Source organism: Zerene cesonia, chromosome 28 (assembly GCF_012273895.1).
Source record: "Zerene cesonia ecotype Mississippi chromosome 28, Zerene_cesonia_1.1, whole genome shotgun sequence".
Taxonomy (NCBI): domain Eukaryota; kingdom Metazoa; phylum Arthropoda; class Insecta; order Lepidoptera; family Pieridae; genus Zerene; species Zerene cesonia.
The window spans coordinates 3509512-3527710 of NC_052129.1; the positions used below are offsets into that span (position 1 = coordinate 3509512).

General features: G+C 33.8%; 1 protein-coding gene across 1 annotated transcript in view; it reads right to left on the reverse strand.

The window, feature by feature from the left end:
- Positions 1 to 18199, reverse strand: part of LOC119837616 (plastin-2) — a 38493-nt gene that overhangs the window by 5397 nt on the left and 14897 nt on the right. The window contains exons 2-11 of the mRNA XM_038363294.1: positions 8089 to 8175; positions 6946 to 7089; positions 4616 to 4697; positions 4300 to 4453; positions 2868 to 3031; positions 2346 to 2455; positions 1713 to 1907; positions 1053 to 1266; positions 649 to 779; positions 1 to 119 (exon numbers count right to left, since the gene is read on the reverse strand). The exon at positions 1 to 119 is cut by the window's left edge and continues 41 nt beyond it. Coding sequence (XP_038219222.1) covers positions 1 to 119; positions 649 to 779; positions 1053 to 1266; positions 1713 to 1907; positions 2346 to 2455; positions 2868 to 3031; positions 4300 to 4453; positions 4616 to 4697; positions 6946 to 7089; positions 8089 to 8175 — 1400 coding nt within the window. The remainder of the gene's footprint in view (positions 120 to 648; positions 780 to 1052; positions 1267 to 1712; positions 1908 to 2345; positions 2456 to 2867; positions 3032 to 4299; positions 4454 to 4615; positions 4698 to 6945; positions 7090 to 8088; positions 8176 to 18199) is intronic.

An 18199-nucleotide genomic window follows, 5' to 3' on the forward strand; every position in this document is an offset into this window, starting at 1 on the left:
ATGTCAGCGCCGGCGATGCCGACGAGCGAGAAGCCGAGCGCGCGGCCGAGCTCCACCGCGTAGTTGCAGTTCTCCAGCCGCTCCATGAACTTGCGCAGCTTCGAGAACTGCCGGTGCACCTGCGCACGCGCACAACAATTGCCTTCGATTATATACCATCGTGGAGTACACACATTCCAATGGAATTTTTATTGTAAAACAGTATGAGAGCTCAAATGGTCCCAATCGTGAATGCACTCAACAATTTAGTTAATTTTATTAAAACTTAAATTTTATATGTTTTTTAAACAATATCTATATAAATGATCTGGGATCAAATCTAGGTGCAAAAACATATTTTAGTATTCAACTCACACCAAAAATATTTAACTACTATTACTTATTTATATTGCGTATTTATATTGAATGAATATTTTTATAATGGTAAATGGCATTTAAAATTGTAAGGAAATCGACAAGTCAATGTCATAAAAAATGATTTAATCAAAAAAATCAATAATCGAAAAAGTTTGTTACCATGTCAGTTACTCTTTCACGTAAAATATTTCAATCTCATATAGCTTAAATTATACGCTAAAAGCTACTTTTTGCGCGAGTAAAGCCGCGGTCTGTAGCCAGTATACAAACTGGTGTGTATAGGGTCTGTACCTTCTTCCAATTGACGATGCCCGGTTTGATGATGTCGTAGAGCTGGAAGATGACGAGCCCGTCGGTGAGGTCCGAGTAGAGCCAGTTCACGTGCGGCGCCACGCCCATCGAGTTCATCCAGTTGCGGTATGCTGGAACGACATACAGATAAATATTATTGTATGTAGAAATTTTGCTAAACATAATTATGCTTAATTCAGTTACGATTTACGGAAACTAAAAACAAACAGTATACTTGCTACCGGCAATTTCGGGTTTGAAACCTGTGGTGGTCGTGGTTATTAAATATTGCGAGGGCAATTAGGTACTAAACCATTACCAGCTGTATGATTACATTGGACTGTACTTGTTTTATGGAACCGTCCAACAGTGGCTGAACAAAAAGAGAGCAAACAGCGACTCACTCTTCTCCTCCCTGGTCTCGTCGAGCTGGTGGTACGCGTCGGAGTCGGTCTCGTTGCGCTGCAGGCCCGGGTGCTGGTTGAACAGGTTGGCCACGAAGGCCAGGTTCAGCTTGTACACGCCGTTGACGACGTCGGCCGGCGCCACGAAGGCGCGGCAGCGCAGCTTGGCCGCCTGCTGCAGCATCACTTCCGCGCGCCGCAGCAGGTCCGTTTCCTGCGTGCGTTGGACTTATGTTATGTGTGGAACCTTTTTAATGTTGTGTCTTAACCAAAAACTAAATTGCCTTGAAAGTTTCAGAGTCAGATAAATTTTAGATGGGACCAGGTTGATAGCACCACATAAAAAAAGAATCATTAACATGGATTCGCTCAGTTGAAAGTTCTGAGTTTGCCCACGGCGTGTTAAATGCGGAGTAGTTCAATAGATGTTATTGTATATATAAATGTTTCTTTTGAATCACTCTATCTATCACAAAATAAACCCATCAAAAAACAATTGTGTTGTTTTAGTTCTAAGCTGTATGAATCTGTATGTATACATACATACGGACACGCCCGGGCATCGACTTAATATTATACCCGTTGTGCCATGTGACCTCAAATTGCTTTTCAGCACAATAAAGAGTTCAAATCAAATCTACTACAACACTAAAACCTCACCCTAAGCGCGTCCAAAGTGACTCCGGCGTCATCGGGCGCGATCTGCTTCAGCAGGTACGAGTAGATCTCTGAATCGGCCACATCCTGCTGGAAGTTGGTGCAGCGGCGCGTGATGCCCGCACACTGCAGCTGGTGGTTCACCCAGCGGAGCAGGATCGCTTCTGGAGACAGCGCCAGCAGGTCTTCGATACGCTCCTGTAATAATGTATGATTTGTTTAAAACAGAATGACATTTTATATGATATTTTTCGGTATATTTTTTCATCGATAATTTTCATCTAATCAAATATTCGACATGACGCTATATTATAGAAATTGTACAAATGATGTAGAAAAAATTAACCTAACTTAATGAACTAAAACTTGCAGAAAATATCTACAAAATGTGTTCAGACATTTCGTATACTGCAAAATCAATCAAATTATGTAAATTTAAAAGATGTTGTAACATTTTACCGATAATAATTAATAAGAATTTTATACAGTACTGTATTCACTTAAAGAAACGGTTAACAATAATTTATGCTATACAAAAAGGCGCCTAATTTTAGTCTTTCAAGAGTTTTATCTATATTTTTAAAGTTCCCTCATAAAACTACCGATAACATCGCGTGTATATTAACATCATCTCACCTGATCGTTGAGCAGTTCCGTGAGCCCGGGGCAGTGCTCGAGCGTGATCTGGTTAAACAGACCGATGCGGATGATCTGCCACAGCAGACCGAGCACCAAGTGTGGTTTGCCTGGAGGACACGAGATAATATGAAAAACCGAGTTAAAACAATAGTTTTACACATATACAAATATTGTAATTATACTATATATAGGCACTCACAATTTTTTATGCAAGATTTTACTTGGTAAGCAAAACATATTTTTAAAGATTTGTTCTTGCTATTCTATGGTAAGTATCATACAAGTTAGTACGGGAATTATAAATGAAACATTTACACCCCATTTTCACATTTTTCCTGTTATAACAATGGTTTAAATTGTTTATTTTATTGTGCATTATAATACAAAAAATATGATAAACTATCCAAAAAACACAACAAAATACACATTATTTGAAAATTAATAGACCTTCTGACATGAGGGTGGATGGTCTTGCACAGAGTATTTTCACCATCCATCCACAGCAGTATTTGAGCTCACCTTTAGCCAAATCATGCGCATCGATATTAACAATATTGCAGCCGATAGCCTGCGAGGAGACCAGAGCCAGCGTGAGGTTCTCGTGCTTGGTGTATAGCGTCAGATTCTTCTTGTTGATGGCGCGCTCGTCGATGGTGTCCGGGCACGAGTGGTTTATTACTTTGCTGGAAATTTATTGTGTTTGTTTATTTCGATGGTTAAATAGAGTAATACGTAATTATATCAAAAATATGAATCGTCTCCAAATTGTAAGAACAAGCCCTAATTTAAATGGAACCAAACGGAAAGCAGCAGTTTTCAAATAAAAATAGAATCATAGAAGTACAACCGGTAAGAAGTTGTGAGGTAGGTAAGTACAAAAAATACATTTGAATTGAGAACCTGCTTTTTGAAGTCGATTAAAAAGGCTTTTTATTTCTGGAAGAAATATAGTCCGCTAGCAATAAGCACTCTCATAGTGCAGTTAGAACAAGAAAATTCTTAATAGAAGATTTCCATTTTTATATTATTAGGGTTGATAGAAAGGCATTTTCAAGTTTATTTATCGTTACCACTAAATTCTATTGCTTTTCGTGATATTAAAAATGAAAATCACTCGTAAGTCCAGTTACAGAGAGCAGATAATTTTCAAGAAATAACGTGTGACCTAGACGATGCTTTATTGTATTACATATAAGGTAATATAAGGATATAATTTAGCTCTTTGTGTTAATATTTAAAATATACAAACCAACTTCTACATGCCACAAAAAATACGTATCTTTTAATTTACCTACTTTTGATTTATAAAAATAAAAATCATAAAGTCATCCAGTTTGTGTGCTAAATACCAAACATTATAATAAGTTTCTGAGTTTAGCTTGTTCAAACGAACAATCAGACAAACTTCAGTTTTACATGAGCAATATTAATATTTAGTACACATAATAACAGAGTATCAACATACTAGTATATTATCCCTGACACTAACTGCAAGATGTAGGTTTTTCCTTAAGATAATTATTCCAATATTTATTGCAATTGCTAATTCAATCGTTATGATGAAACAATCAATGGTATATATTAGTTACTCAGTTGCTTGTTTGTATCTTATACAGGTAGACTATGATTTTCCTGACCCTATGTGCCTATGTTATTTTTAATGAAGTTAGATTTGTTATTCGATTCAAAAGTTCGTATGTTTTTCGTTCTGTTATGTCAATCACAGAAACCTGAATGGCTTAACAGTAATTTTGAAGTATTGGATATCAATAGGATAGGTTGGTGATTTGAAAAGGGCCAAGAAAAACTATGACGCAGTGCTTCGTTATCTTCAAGTAAGGCAAACACATCATTGGATTAAAAGAAGAAGGAAACTTATCAACTATATACTTAATCTTTAAATAGGCAATACCTTTAAATCCTCGTATTAATTGAGAAAGAAACCACTCACCATAAAATTAATCCGTCCTTAAGCTTTTCGTATAGCTGTTTGCCTTCAGGGTCGATGGGCAGCAGATGTTTGAGGTCCGGGTCGTGTTCAAGATTACTGTTGATCCAGCCCGAGAAAGCCATTTGTTCCTCCAGCCGAACCGAGTGAGTTGTGCCTGGAATTTTGTAACGAATTACATTTAATTAGTGCATGTTTTAAGAGGAACAAAATAGACCGTATAATACTAACGTTTAATTTATTTAGAAGTATGTTACTATAAGATAATTTTGACTCGATATCTATCTAATATAACATGTAAATTAACATATTTACATACCATCGCTGGACGCTTCGCTCATACCACCCAAATGCTCCAAATTTTCTTTTTTACTGACTGCCTGCTTAAATGTGCTCGCGACCTGAGGAGAATATAACACTACAATCAACCTTCAAATCATCCCCTGCTCAATCGAAAACACTTCTAACTTTACGGGGAAATAGTTCTTAGGTGTTAAACGTTATTTTTTTTTCAAAACGTTTCATTTAAAAGTGTAAAGGCCATATTTCGAAATCTCAACGAGCGTTGCAAGGCAACTGTAGCGGGCTTTGTTCGAAATTTTGCTTCCGACCGTCTGGCTTTTAAAAGATACGAAATTGCGCCCCACGCGATACCTGCAACGTTAGAACACCTTTGAACAGAAACCGTTTTAGTGTGTATTATCATTTCTCGTTGGCGAATGAAAATACTCACTGAATTCTCATAAAACGAGTCTATTTTATAGACCGCTGTGTAAATCGGCTTAAACACCTTTCTTAGCCTAGCGGTTAATCGGTCGATCTTCAACAATTTACACTGGGCTTGCGTGTGTTAATCATTTCACTGCTTATACACACGTATTTGTTATTCTCCGTATCTATATCAGAGTAGTGTCTCTAACAAGTTTATATTGTGAATATATGTTTAACAAACTTGTATGTTGCTATGATGCGATCCCAAAGGATGGTTTTATTTTTGTTTCCATAAACATGTTATCAAATGAGCGGACGTAGATAAAAGGGATTACCGCCGTTTAAGCTTTTGCAGATTAATTATTCACAAACTACGTGTACTAAACTATTTTAGTATTTTAGTTTCGGCGTAATAAAGAAAATCCAAGATAATGAATAACTATTTTGGATTGTTCAGTGGCTAAAATCTATGATAAGAAATTAGTAAGCATAAGATTTCATTTCGTATCTATTCCATTAATTTCTTCGTTTTATTTTAGGTGTTACTTACAGATAGGCAGGATTGAAATAATAAGGTAAAATACGTAAAATAACTATATATAACTAGCTGTTAGTGTTCGAACCGGCTTCGCCCGTAGTACATATTATATAGCCCATGTCAAGTGAAGTTGCAGCTTAATAATGAAGGAATTTATGAAATCAGCCAGCCAGCCAGCAGATTTTGTGTAAAAACATTACAAACACTTGCATACGAATCATTTCTCTTCATGATTTTAGTATTGATTAACTCTAATAACATAGCATATTAAGCATAATCTTGTATCAAAACTAATGACCTACTCTAAATATTTTTGCACGATAAGTAAACTGATTGTAAAACTCAAACGTTTGCAAAAACTTTCCATAAATTAATTAGTTCGACCTTTAATGAACTCGTCATATTACGCATACATTGACTTCGCGGGCTACACTTATTGACACAGCATCAATAAAATGCGTTAGGCTATTTAACAAGAGTTAACGGGTTAAATATCTTCAATTACTCATGTTAACACGAATGGAATTATTGAAGGAACCCTTCTATTAGGGTCACAAAACTCATCATATTAATTATAAATCATATACATATTAAATATTGATACGCATCACTTTATTATAATAAATAAATTCGTGGTGGCTTAGTGGTGGACCTCGGACTATTAAGAAAGAAGAGATAAGAAGATCTATTAAGTTGCGCGTTTCGAGATCAGGTGAGCGGGCAGGAAATAAATGTTTTTCAAAATATCTGCCCGTGTGGATAACATCACCACTGCTCGAATCGGTAAAGAAAAACATAGCATAAATACATTTTCTACTAATATGATGCATGATATATGTAGTATGTTACGTATAATTCGTAGACTTATCGTGCTTACCATAAAAATAAGCACGCCAAGGACTCTTAGGCACGATGCGGCAAGGTCAAACACGTTGTCATGTTTTCCTGCGCTCGTGAGTGCACTTAATAAGAAAGGGCGTTACGATACTCAGAGAAAAATTAAGTATGTATACACTAAACAAACACCCATCACACATTTCGAATAACAAAATGATACGAATAAGCTAAACGAACGATTTGGGTGTAAAATGCAAAGCCAAAATCGATTCATTTGATTGTAGATACACCTACAACAATTAGCTTGTTTCCTTTGAGTCTATCGGGTTAGACCTTTTGGCTGGTCCAACCATATTTGTCTGATCAAAGTTAAGCGAAACATACAAACTCAATTTACCTTCACTTAAACTAAACTACTTAACAAGGTGTATTGAAACTGAACTAAAAAATCTATTTCCTCCGTCTTTAATCTATTTAGTGTCACTATCCGCATGTATACCAATAGTTATCCCCATTGCAAGGAGACGTACGTGCTGGTGTATGTAACCGCCATACATTCATACCTGTTGTGCCTTTAAGTTAGCGCAAAGCTCCTCAAACTCCGTGAGGGTCATGCCATTCTTCCTCGCATCCCCGTTCACGTTGCCGTTGACCCCCCGGCCGTGCTTCGAGCCGTTGTCGTAGTACTCCTCTATCATGCAGCGGACCTGGAATTGTTGGGAAACGTAGTTAAATTCTTGGTTATAGCTAATTACGCTGTGGCTAGATATTTTCTTTATTCAGTTTGACATGGGCCTATACTCTATACAGCTCATACCATATTCCGTATGGTATGATAATACAGATTTTTTTGTGTCATAAGCATTATATATGTATATTGGTTATGTTAGTTTGCGCTTATTTATCTTTTACACTGACATAATTATCTTTATAAAAGTGAATAATCGTCATATTATAAATTATATTACTCTACTCTCTACATAGTACTGAGGTAACTACATACTTTCAAAATAATAGGCACTACTATACATGGAAGGAACTCTACCAAATGTGATCGTGAAGACGACCCACCGCAGATCAATTCTCGTATTAAACAAATTTTAAAAGATTCAGCGCTAATTCAAAACAAAGTACCAACCATTTCACGTGGTTGCTATAAAAATGAAGTTAATCCCGCAAGCGAGGCAACACACTTATTAATCCGATCATAGGCTTTAGTCTTCTTATAATACGTTACTAAATTTCCGTCGTGCAAAATGCATGTACATCGAATCGATATAAGGCTTACAAGCGAATATAAACTGCGCGAGATATCAAGATCCAGTACATTCCACAGATTACTATCATACATTAGTATATGCGGGTATTTTAATATTGTCTAATTTATAATATTTCTACAGAAATTTATCTACTGCGTCAAGAAGGGGAGTTGGGAGTCAGTGGATATCGTGATGTGCGACGCTAAGCACTTGTAATAAATAGCATTAACAAATGTAATTATCCTGGAATAAATTCCAGTCTGTATTAATTCCTCTGAATTAAGGTACTGCATTGCATATTAACATTCATAATAAAATTGCACTAGATAGCAACGCAGTAAATTACCCCTGGGTAAGGCAGGTCAAGTAGGACAGGTCGTTTTTAAATTAAAATCGAGTAGTAAATATTAATTCAATGAATTAAAATTATAACTTTAGTTTACGAACCTTCCATTGTGGTATTTTGTATCCGACTGAGTCCAAAGCTTCCTTCAGTTCCTTTAAGTCGATGAACCCATTTCCACTTGTGTCCAACTGTAACAAAAAAAGTTTCAATTTGAATATTTTATATTAAAGTTTATTTGTCATTCTATTCATACAATAATTAATGTTTTTTCATAAGTGTATTGGTAAGTTTTTATTGCAAAGACAATGTAAAAAATTAAAGAAATTATATTCCCCCTCCTTTTTGAAACCAGTAAGATCCAGTATCTACAGAATCGAGAAGCTAACGGACATAAACAAACATACAAGTGCATAAATAATCATGTTTCTTAACATTACATTAAAACATCAAATCATAAAATGTACCAATATACACTAATACTTATAGTATAATTGATTTAAACTGTAACAACCTTTGCCCTGAGGTTAATAGGGGCTGTGAATCAAGAGAACCAACCTCTAATTGCCTTATCGGAATTGATAAAGTTTATCATTTCTAACGACTTTGATAATTATTGAAACTAATTATGACTATAATACGTGTCGTATCAATAGGTGCGCCATAGAATCATCTGGAAGAATACAAATACTACAGTATCATTAAAAATATACTATAAAATAAACTATAAAATTATGATTCATCAAATACTACGCACTATCAAGTATGAATCACATAGTTTGCTATAATTAAAATTTTATCGATAACTAATTTTATGCCCATTACTTATCGTAAATTGTTTCAGACGAAGGATTTATTGAAATAATTATTATATACGTGGACAGATAAGTATGTTACAAAATACTAATCACATAGGTTACTAGAGGTTTAGAATAATTTATACTATAACTAGCCGACCCGGCAAACGCTGTTCTGCCTTACTCTTATCATTTACGGGGTATGAAAAATAGATGTTGGCTGATTCTCAGACATTCCCAATATGCACACAAAATTTCATAAGAATCGGTCCAGCCGTTTCGGAGGAGTTTTGTAACGAAAATTGTGACACGGGAATTTTATTTACAAGATGAAAATGTTAAATATCTATATTTACATAAAATACATATATGAGTTCATGATACCACTTTTAAATTTTATTTTCATTTGTTTCCGTTAAAATATAGTATGTTATACTATATTTATGACCATCACACATCTCAAGTGAACAATAGAAATATATGGGGCGTAGCAGTTATAGTGACGTTTACAGTCTCATAAATCACTTTACTAATTGGATAAAACCGAAAGTGATATAACTAGTATTGTCGATATAGTATTTAGTCTATAGAATTTGATAATAGTATTTTTTTCGACCTGAGATAATATGATCTATTCTGATCCATACTTCTTCTTCGAAATATATCTCTAATATTATCAGAAGATGTAAAATTTACTTAAACAGAAAATGTAAGTATTGGCTCTACTAACATTATAAAGCGTTCAAGTTCAGGAATCTGTGTGTTTGCAGCGTTGTACGGAGTAATCTCATTATTTATTTATTTATTTATTTATTTATTTAATCTCTGGATCTACTGACCGATAAAACATCCTTTTACCAATAGAAAACCACTTTTTCTGTGAGTGTCATGAACTATTATTTATTTTGTTATTTGTACATATTCCGAGTCATCCAGGGCGAATCCGGGACGAGCGGCTAATGTAACTATAAAAAGCTTTACAATACTTATTGGATAATTTATAACAGGCAGCAGTATCCATTGAAAATTACGTTAATGCAATGCGACAAATGTATACATATATATCTACATATATATTAAGTGAAATAGTAAACGACATAGTAGCAGCATACGATAAAAGTATTGGCATTTAGAGTAATCTTTATTACAGCTTAATATTAAGCCATGTTTTACTATTTGTATCAGGTAGGTAAGTATGTAATATCGTGTTTTTAATTTTGCATTATTTTTATTAACATGATATAAGAAACAACACATATATAGATAAGGGATAGCTAACTCTTACCAAAAGCCTAATCAACCGCATCTCTTATCGATTAGTTATTAAATATAATGAAGACATTGCTGCAAATTTACAGGATTTTATAATTCTAATCTCAAGAATGTCCAGATAAGTAAAAATGATCAAAACACGATGACAAATCACAAAGGACCGTTTTAACAATATTATGATGCCGATTGATGAATTCTAAAGCATTTTCTACGCTTGTTTCCGTCATTTATCCATCCACATGTTAAATTAAAACATACGCACTACAAAACGTACGTTCCAAAATGTTTGACCAAACAATAAAGTGTACATTCAGACAACAATACCGCTCGAACAATACATATTTACCTATTATCGAAACGTCCGTGTTGTTATCGTAAGTTGTATAACAATAATTGTAATATTAAGTCATTATTATGCGTAATTTAATCTCGATTAAACCTTACAATTTGTTGGTTGAAGAAGTTATACTAAACGCGTTGTAGTAAATTGGTCTAGGCGCGTTCGATCTTCAAAGAACCTTAACAAAGCTATATGCATAATATCTAGTAGTTTATTTCTTTAAATCTACATCTAAATTATTTTGTTTATCCAACTAAACTGAAAATATTCGATAAGTGGCAACAATCTTTCCCAATAAAGCTTATTAAATTATAAAGATAAGTTTCACGTCGATATTTTTTTAAGATAACTTATCAGTTATCACCAAGCAATTACCAAATTACTATTAAATTGTGATGGTATCAATTTTATAGTACGAAAATAGCTAAGATATTAAAGCGGTCTGTGCCAATATCCGAAAAAAAAAATACTTAAAACAATAACTGCTTTTATTTATTTTATTTACTTATTGTCTATACACTCGCAAGAACAACCTTTAAATATTTACAATTCTTGTTTTATTATAAGGGCGCTCAATGCTCATAATATAACTAGAAATTCGAGCCTACTACTCGTAACGTATATGTCACCAAAATGAGCCGAAATTTATTATTTTTTTCAAAGTAATAAGAGAGGGTTAGAGATGGAAAGTCGTAAACCCGGTTAGGTATTTTCCCCTGGCTGGCGCAGACGTTAGAAATTTTATTTATTGATTTTATACTTGCTGTAGCATACATCCTTTAAGACGTCTGCCATCTTGAATTTTCGTAGCCTTGATATATATAAATTACGTGTCGCGTTATTTGTCCGTGATGGTCTCTTAAACTACTCAACGGTTTTTATTCAAACTTGCAAACTAAATGCAGTGTTATCCAACTTAAAAGATAGGATAGTTTATATTATTTCAATTACAAGAAACGACTACCCGGTCGGAGCCGGGGCGTGCAGCTACTTGCTTATATACATTAGTAGAAAATATGTAATTATATAGACAAGGTTTAAATTACGAGACAAGGTTTAATTATTAATTAGGTACGCGTTTGAAATATTTGTTTCAATCGTGAATAGATTCGATTTTTAAATATAATTATTCTTATTGCAATGGTAAATATGTGAGGCATATTTGTATGTTTGTCTTTCCTTCACGTCACAACGAAGCGACTCATTGATACACCCAATTCCCATGGGAATTTCCGTCATCCACGAGAGCATAGTCGCGGACGGCAAGCTTGTACGATAAAATTAATCTTTGAAAGTCGCCAACAATATATAATTGTTATATAATATTTGTCATTAATTACAATTGGATTTGAAATCCAATTACAATTGGAGTTTAAATCGACTTGTTATTAAATTCTCTGGTTAACTTAAAAATGAAGTATTTGAGTTAGGTTAAAATTCCATGCAATTAATATAAATAGGTATCTCTGTTAATGTTTAATCATATTTCATTCAGTTAAATATAAATAATTTATTTTCATTGCATTAACACTGCCTTAAGCAAAAATATAACTCTAATAAAATAAATAACTTAATTAAACCTTCCAAGACAATGCACACTCGAACACAATTCCAAGCTTTCTCCCCGTTTTGCCGCAACAAATATTTAAAAACCATACCTCTTCATTAAATCCCCTCACAAGAGTCGCACACTCATGCGAGCGTACATTTCCCACTTGATATTTAGAACTGTAAACTTCTTCACGGTGCGCTGCTATGTAGCCCACATTCGTTGTAATTAATCGTAACAAATGACCTTGCATCCATTAACGGAACATGTTACATCAATTATTTAAAAATTCATTTATTCATTTCACTATTTCACTTTCGGATATGCATCCATTTGTGGTATTTCTAATTTTATTGGCGTCTGAGCGTAGGTATTTATAGCCCACATATAGGTACTTATTTATTATGTCTCATAAATTTTATTTATAACTGGGAAAAAGTCGGCTATAAAATATGAGCCTATAATAGGATTTATTTAATACTATGTAAGTATTTTAGTTACATACACTACTATCGACACGTGCGTCACGTAAACCTTTTTTAAAATCGGACAAACCACAATGTTTTTTTCTTTATATTTTAAAGCTTATTTATACTTACTTCAAAACGAATATACACAAAAATACTCATATTTAATTTGACTACTAGAATTATATGAGAACAGTGGTAGCTCAGTGGTTAGGACCTCAAACTTAATAAGTCGAGGATTTTAGACCACACAAGCGCATAATAATATATAACTTGATTTTTCAATTTCTCAGCACAATAACCACATCATCACGGCTTGAATCGGTGAATAAAACATTGTGAGGAAACCGGTATGTCGAAAAATCAAAACTTCAGCGACATGTGACATCTGCATACACGCAATTGACCAGAGAGGAGGTATCCCGGCAACGGGAACATATGGGCTGGTAATTATACCTAACTAGAATCATTAGTTATTTATAAATCATGCTGCTTTTCCTATATTTGGTATATGGTTCTCAGTGACTCACGTATGAGTCATAATCGGACCATCGTGTTTACATAACATAGCGTTATGTACTTCACGTATTGTGAATATTTTTTCTTTGACAATAAGTTAACATAGCGCGAAACACCTACACGCTTGTGCTCATAACACTGTTTATTGAATAGTTAAAGCATATTTAATGGATATTATCGACTCATTTTGCATGAAAATAGGCTTAGGCTATATATAATAGGCTAGCATTTATTGCTTGTTTTAATCATGTTGTAATGCATGATTGGAATGAAATTGGAGAATTATACTCACGCGTAATGGACACCTATGGATTTTATAAATATCATTAGGAATTAAAAAGAGTAATTACTAATTAGTCATTAATGTAATTAAATATAAATTCATTTCTGATAAATTTGAAAATGCTTTATCACAAATGATAATTCAACTAAATGGTCATTGCAAAAATGGCGATTAATAAAATGTTATAGAACCGCTTTATTATTTACGAATCTATTTGTCAGTAATGTCGTTACAAAGTTTCACAAAAAATAATGTCACATTAGGAAAGTAGTTCCTACAAAGATCCGACAAGTAACTGTGTAGTCGTCATCAATATACGATTTATCTTCATAGTTACCTCACACCGCACAGTCCTATCTTCCTATCTCGATCTCATCACATTCATTACTCTTCAAAACCATCCAACGTCCTGTCTAATTAACGATCGATAGCTATTAAAGCTTGTCCGTACAAAACAGAGATTCTATTGTGAATCCTTATCTAGAGAGAGAGATCGTCAAGTTCAAGCACCGTAGCTTTGCACCGTCACAGTTTACCGGCCGGTTTCTCGTGGGAGACGATACATCATACCCTGTCAATTGATACCTATTGCTATTTGCTACCGTGCTACGATGTGCCTACCTATCGTTTTTCAATGAAATTTCCCTAGAGATCTTATGGCATTTTATTATATTAATGGCAATACAAGATAAAACCGTGACCGTGAATATATATGGGAGCTAAGATATGTGTTGATTGCACAATCAGAATATCTCTAAGTTATTTCGTATTATCATTGAAATTTTATATTGAATACTTTATAAATTTCATACACAAGCAAAACGTTATCATACCTTCCAATATGTCATACAAATTTATTTAACATGGCTACCTATCTATGTGTAAGCTATTACCCTTTACGAATCCCATTAGGGTAGCAAGTATCATGTATATTTATATTATATATAGATGCTAGTATGAACTGACCTAATAATAAAGTACCTATTTCAATTGTATGGGTTGGAGGTAATCAGCCTTAATTTTATGAAGCTACATCAATCCTATTACCCTCGTTAATATTATGAACGCGGATCCCTGTGAGACTGGTTGTATGTAAAAGTATCATATATATAGGTGTAATTGCTACATAATTGATTATCCGTAAGTTCTTATAAAAAATATGTATTCATGAACTATTTCTATTGAATATATTTTTTTTTATATACGTCAGGTACACCTCAAACATTTACCAAAACATCGGCATATAATAAAAAAAATACAGTACTTACTGTAGGAGAAATTCATCTCCATCACCATATCCATTCTATCTATCTATGATATCTAATCAAATAACCTTTGATTGATTTAAATTTCCCTATTTCGTTCAGCATAATTTGCTTATAATCTTAGATATATATCATAAATATCCCACAAAAGACTCAATTCTTGTCTACAAAAAGGTCAAGGTCGTACCTGGGGGTAGGTGGAGGTTACTACTCAAGTTTTTTAAATGTGAGCAATTGACAACAATTTCCTTTCAAACACAAAAATAATCATGCCAATTGGTCATGCCAAATTCAACTTGAGAACTGCCTTCATTCTTGGGAACTTCGGTTAAAAACAATAAGTTTCAGGATTAATTTTATTTATGAACCCAAAGCCCGCCGCATTGTATTGAATTCAATTTCCACTAGGCCAAGGAGGCGGTCATGTAGCAAGATGATAAATCACATTAATTACAATTTTATATACAACTATCTAGAAGCGTTTTTACACGAAAGATTGATAACTCGCAACTCCGACGGCGAAGCCCTTGCTCCAATTGCAACAAGTTTGTTAAATTTAATTAAGATTGTATTCTGAAACCAATTATTGATGCAAAAATATTATTACGTACTATTTGACTATTTTTTTCGTAAAGCTTAATAGATTATTTCCCTCGATTTTCGACGAGTAGGTATTGATTGTTTGATTAAATTGCGTAATGTTTATGTGTAACGCATAAAGAAAATATTAACACGAAGCGATTTTATTATTTGTCTTGTAATCCACTTTATTCAAGCTGTTAGTTATTGTATCTTGTTACTTGTTAGTGCGATTTAAAGAGGTAGTGTTTAGTAGGTAGTTTTTAACACTTTTTTTATTTTGAGAACGGGGAACTGAGCTGGTGGTTGTGGCGATCATCACCGCCCATGAACGTTCGCAGTTAGGGCAACTGCAAATGTGTTGCCCGCTTTTAAGGGGTAAGGGAAGGATTAACCCGGGTGATGGAATGAACTGGGAAGGGTAAGGAAAAGGAAACGGCCGGCCTTTCAACTTAAACTTACATGGAAATAAAAATATCGTATGATTTTCGGCAAAAATCGTAGTTATATAAGTATGGCTCTTTCAACCTTTAGTACTGAAATTATATGGAATAGATCAACATTACGACACTTGGTAGTGTTAAGCGTTCGCAATAGCACAAACGAAGTATGATATCCAACAGATGGTGCACACGATTTGGAAATCAAACTCACCAAATACGTACAAACTTGCAATTTTTTATTATTCTCCCCGAGTATCACATGCCTTAACTGTATTGTGGGGTCAAGGACCTCAGCTGATGATGCGATTAGGGGACCATTGACCCAGAACATCGGTCGATTTGATTTAATGCTTGAGTGATATGTGACTGTCATATTGTTAGTGCAAATTTATAATTTATTTATGTTATAACAATTATAATTAATTAGATAACTCACATGGACACAATATATTTAATAATAATGTATGTGTATTTTGAAAATACATGAGCGATTACACAATTGAATTATGATCATAAATTGAATTTATAACTTTATATGAGTCGAGTATATAGATACTATTTTATAACGATTGTAAGTTAAACTTTATTACCGAACATAATATGAATGGATCTATCATTTTCACATTAGGAATGAAGAATACAATTGTTTTTAAAAGTAACTAAATTGAAGAATAAAGACAAATTAAATATGGTAATCCCGAATAAGTAATACATTGAATAAAATGTAGTAAATTTTAAGGAATATTAAAACAAGTTTTGAAGTGTTATATTATATTATATAACCTATTGTAACTACCTAGCATATTGTATTTTCATTTAGACTCAAGACCCCGCCACCTATACAATTGTGCAAACACCATATATGTATAAATAAATAGACGTCATATGCTATTTTTCTTATAACACTTGTAATTCCAATCGTTAATTTAACACTTATTGCAATAAGAAGGAATTTGTATGAATTATGGTTTAAAAACTGTACATATTACAGATTGTAACACATTTTTCTATTTTGAAGTTTGAACTCAAATTTCATTTTTCAGGCTTGAGACACCAGCATCTTACATTTCACGTTGCGTAATTGCGTACTTTATCACAAAACTAGCAGATCTACCAGTACAATAAGAAAGTTATTAAAACTAAACATATACGGGTAGTATCTGTAGACTACATTATCCACAATATATATCCCGCACTAGTCAAATCCCGTGAGTCACATCCCCTCCGCGCCAGTATCGCGTTGTCTAGGGGAACACGCCTGGGAAACCATACAATGGCTGAATATAAATAAGTTTGCGGTTTCATTTACGCACCGTGTGTATGAATAATGAGTTATGTTGAAAACAGATCATCGCAGATGTTGCTGTATTTACGTCTAATTCACGGAAATGTGGAGAACTTGTCCTTTGACCTTGATTGTGATTCAATTGTTACTCTCATGCCGAGATGTTATCCGACGCGTGAGTAGATTCAAGAGGCGTGTTTTAATGTAACTGTTTATTAAATTTAAAAAAGGCGGTACTTGATAAACTATAATTTCGCACATTTATCGTACCTACAATGCTAAATTACTCAGTGCTATAGACATGTAAATGAAGTATTGTCATTTTTGTGTAACGATCAGCATTATATTTAAACCATAGAAGACAGGCTGATGGGCAGATATTCGTATTTGTGTTTGGGTACACATTTTTGGAGTACCGGTGAAGGAAAACATCGTGAGCAAACCGACATGTCCAGGAATCAAAAGTTCGACTACATGTGACATCTGCCAACCCGCACTTGGCCAGCGTGGTGGATTATGGCGTGAACCCTCATAGGAGGCCTGCGTCCCAGCAATGGGAATATGTATGGGCTGATGATGATGATGATGATTTTTGGAGTAAAATAAGTTTCATGTTTCAAAAATGACGTAAACATTTGCACTTAATATCATGCCCTACGAAATGAACCAATTGTTTATTTTATAAATTATCATACGTGCTAACTTATATCGCTCCATGTTGCCCTACTTGCAATGCGACACATGAATGCTATCTACCTAATGCGCCGTACAAGCAATCTAGAAACTCAGCAAAACCGAACGGCACTCATTCATAATCAAACACGTAGCATTATTGAATAAAGTAATATTAATGAAATACCACAATAGCCGCCAACCGTGCAGCGATAAAATGCTTATTTCGCTTCTATTCATTTGCTTAGGAATTTACATAACTCACTGTAAACACATATATGTAGGTTACTTACGGGAAAGCATTCAATAAAATCATATGTAGATGCAACTACGCATAATTGTTCTTTCAAAACTATATCATTTTGAATTATTCAAACTTTTCAAATGGTGTTTTAACTTAACATATTTTATTTGCCTCTCAAATGAAATCCAACTATATACATATTTTCTATTCAATGCGTAATTACGTAATTAAACAAGACAAACAATTATTTATCACGAATGCGTGTAAATGAGCTATTATGATATAGGGTAAGGGAGATAAGATAACTGTCCAATAGTGACCAAATATCAAATACGATAAGATTTTATGCCGATGAATGATAAATGATAAATGTTCCCTTATTGCATACGTGAATAAGTCAATAAGTAGGACATACTTTCTCGATTTTTTTTCAATAACAAAATAATTCCGTTTTTCAGCCTATCTTTGCTTTTATACACTTAAACCACAGAAATGGATTG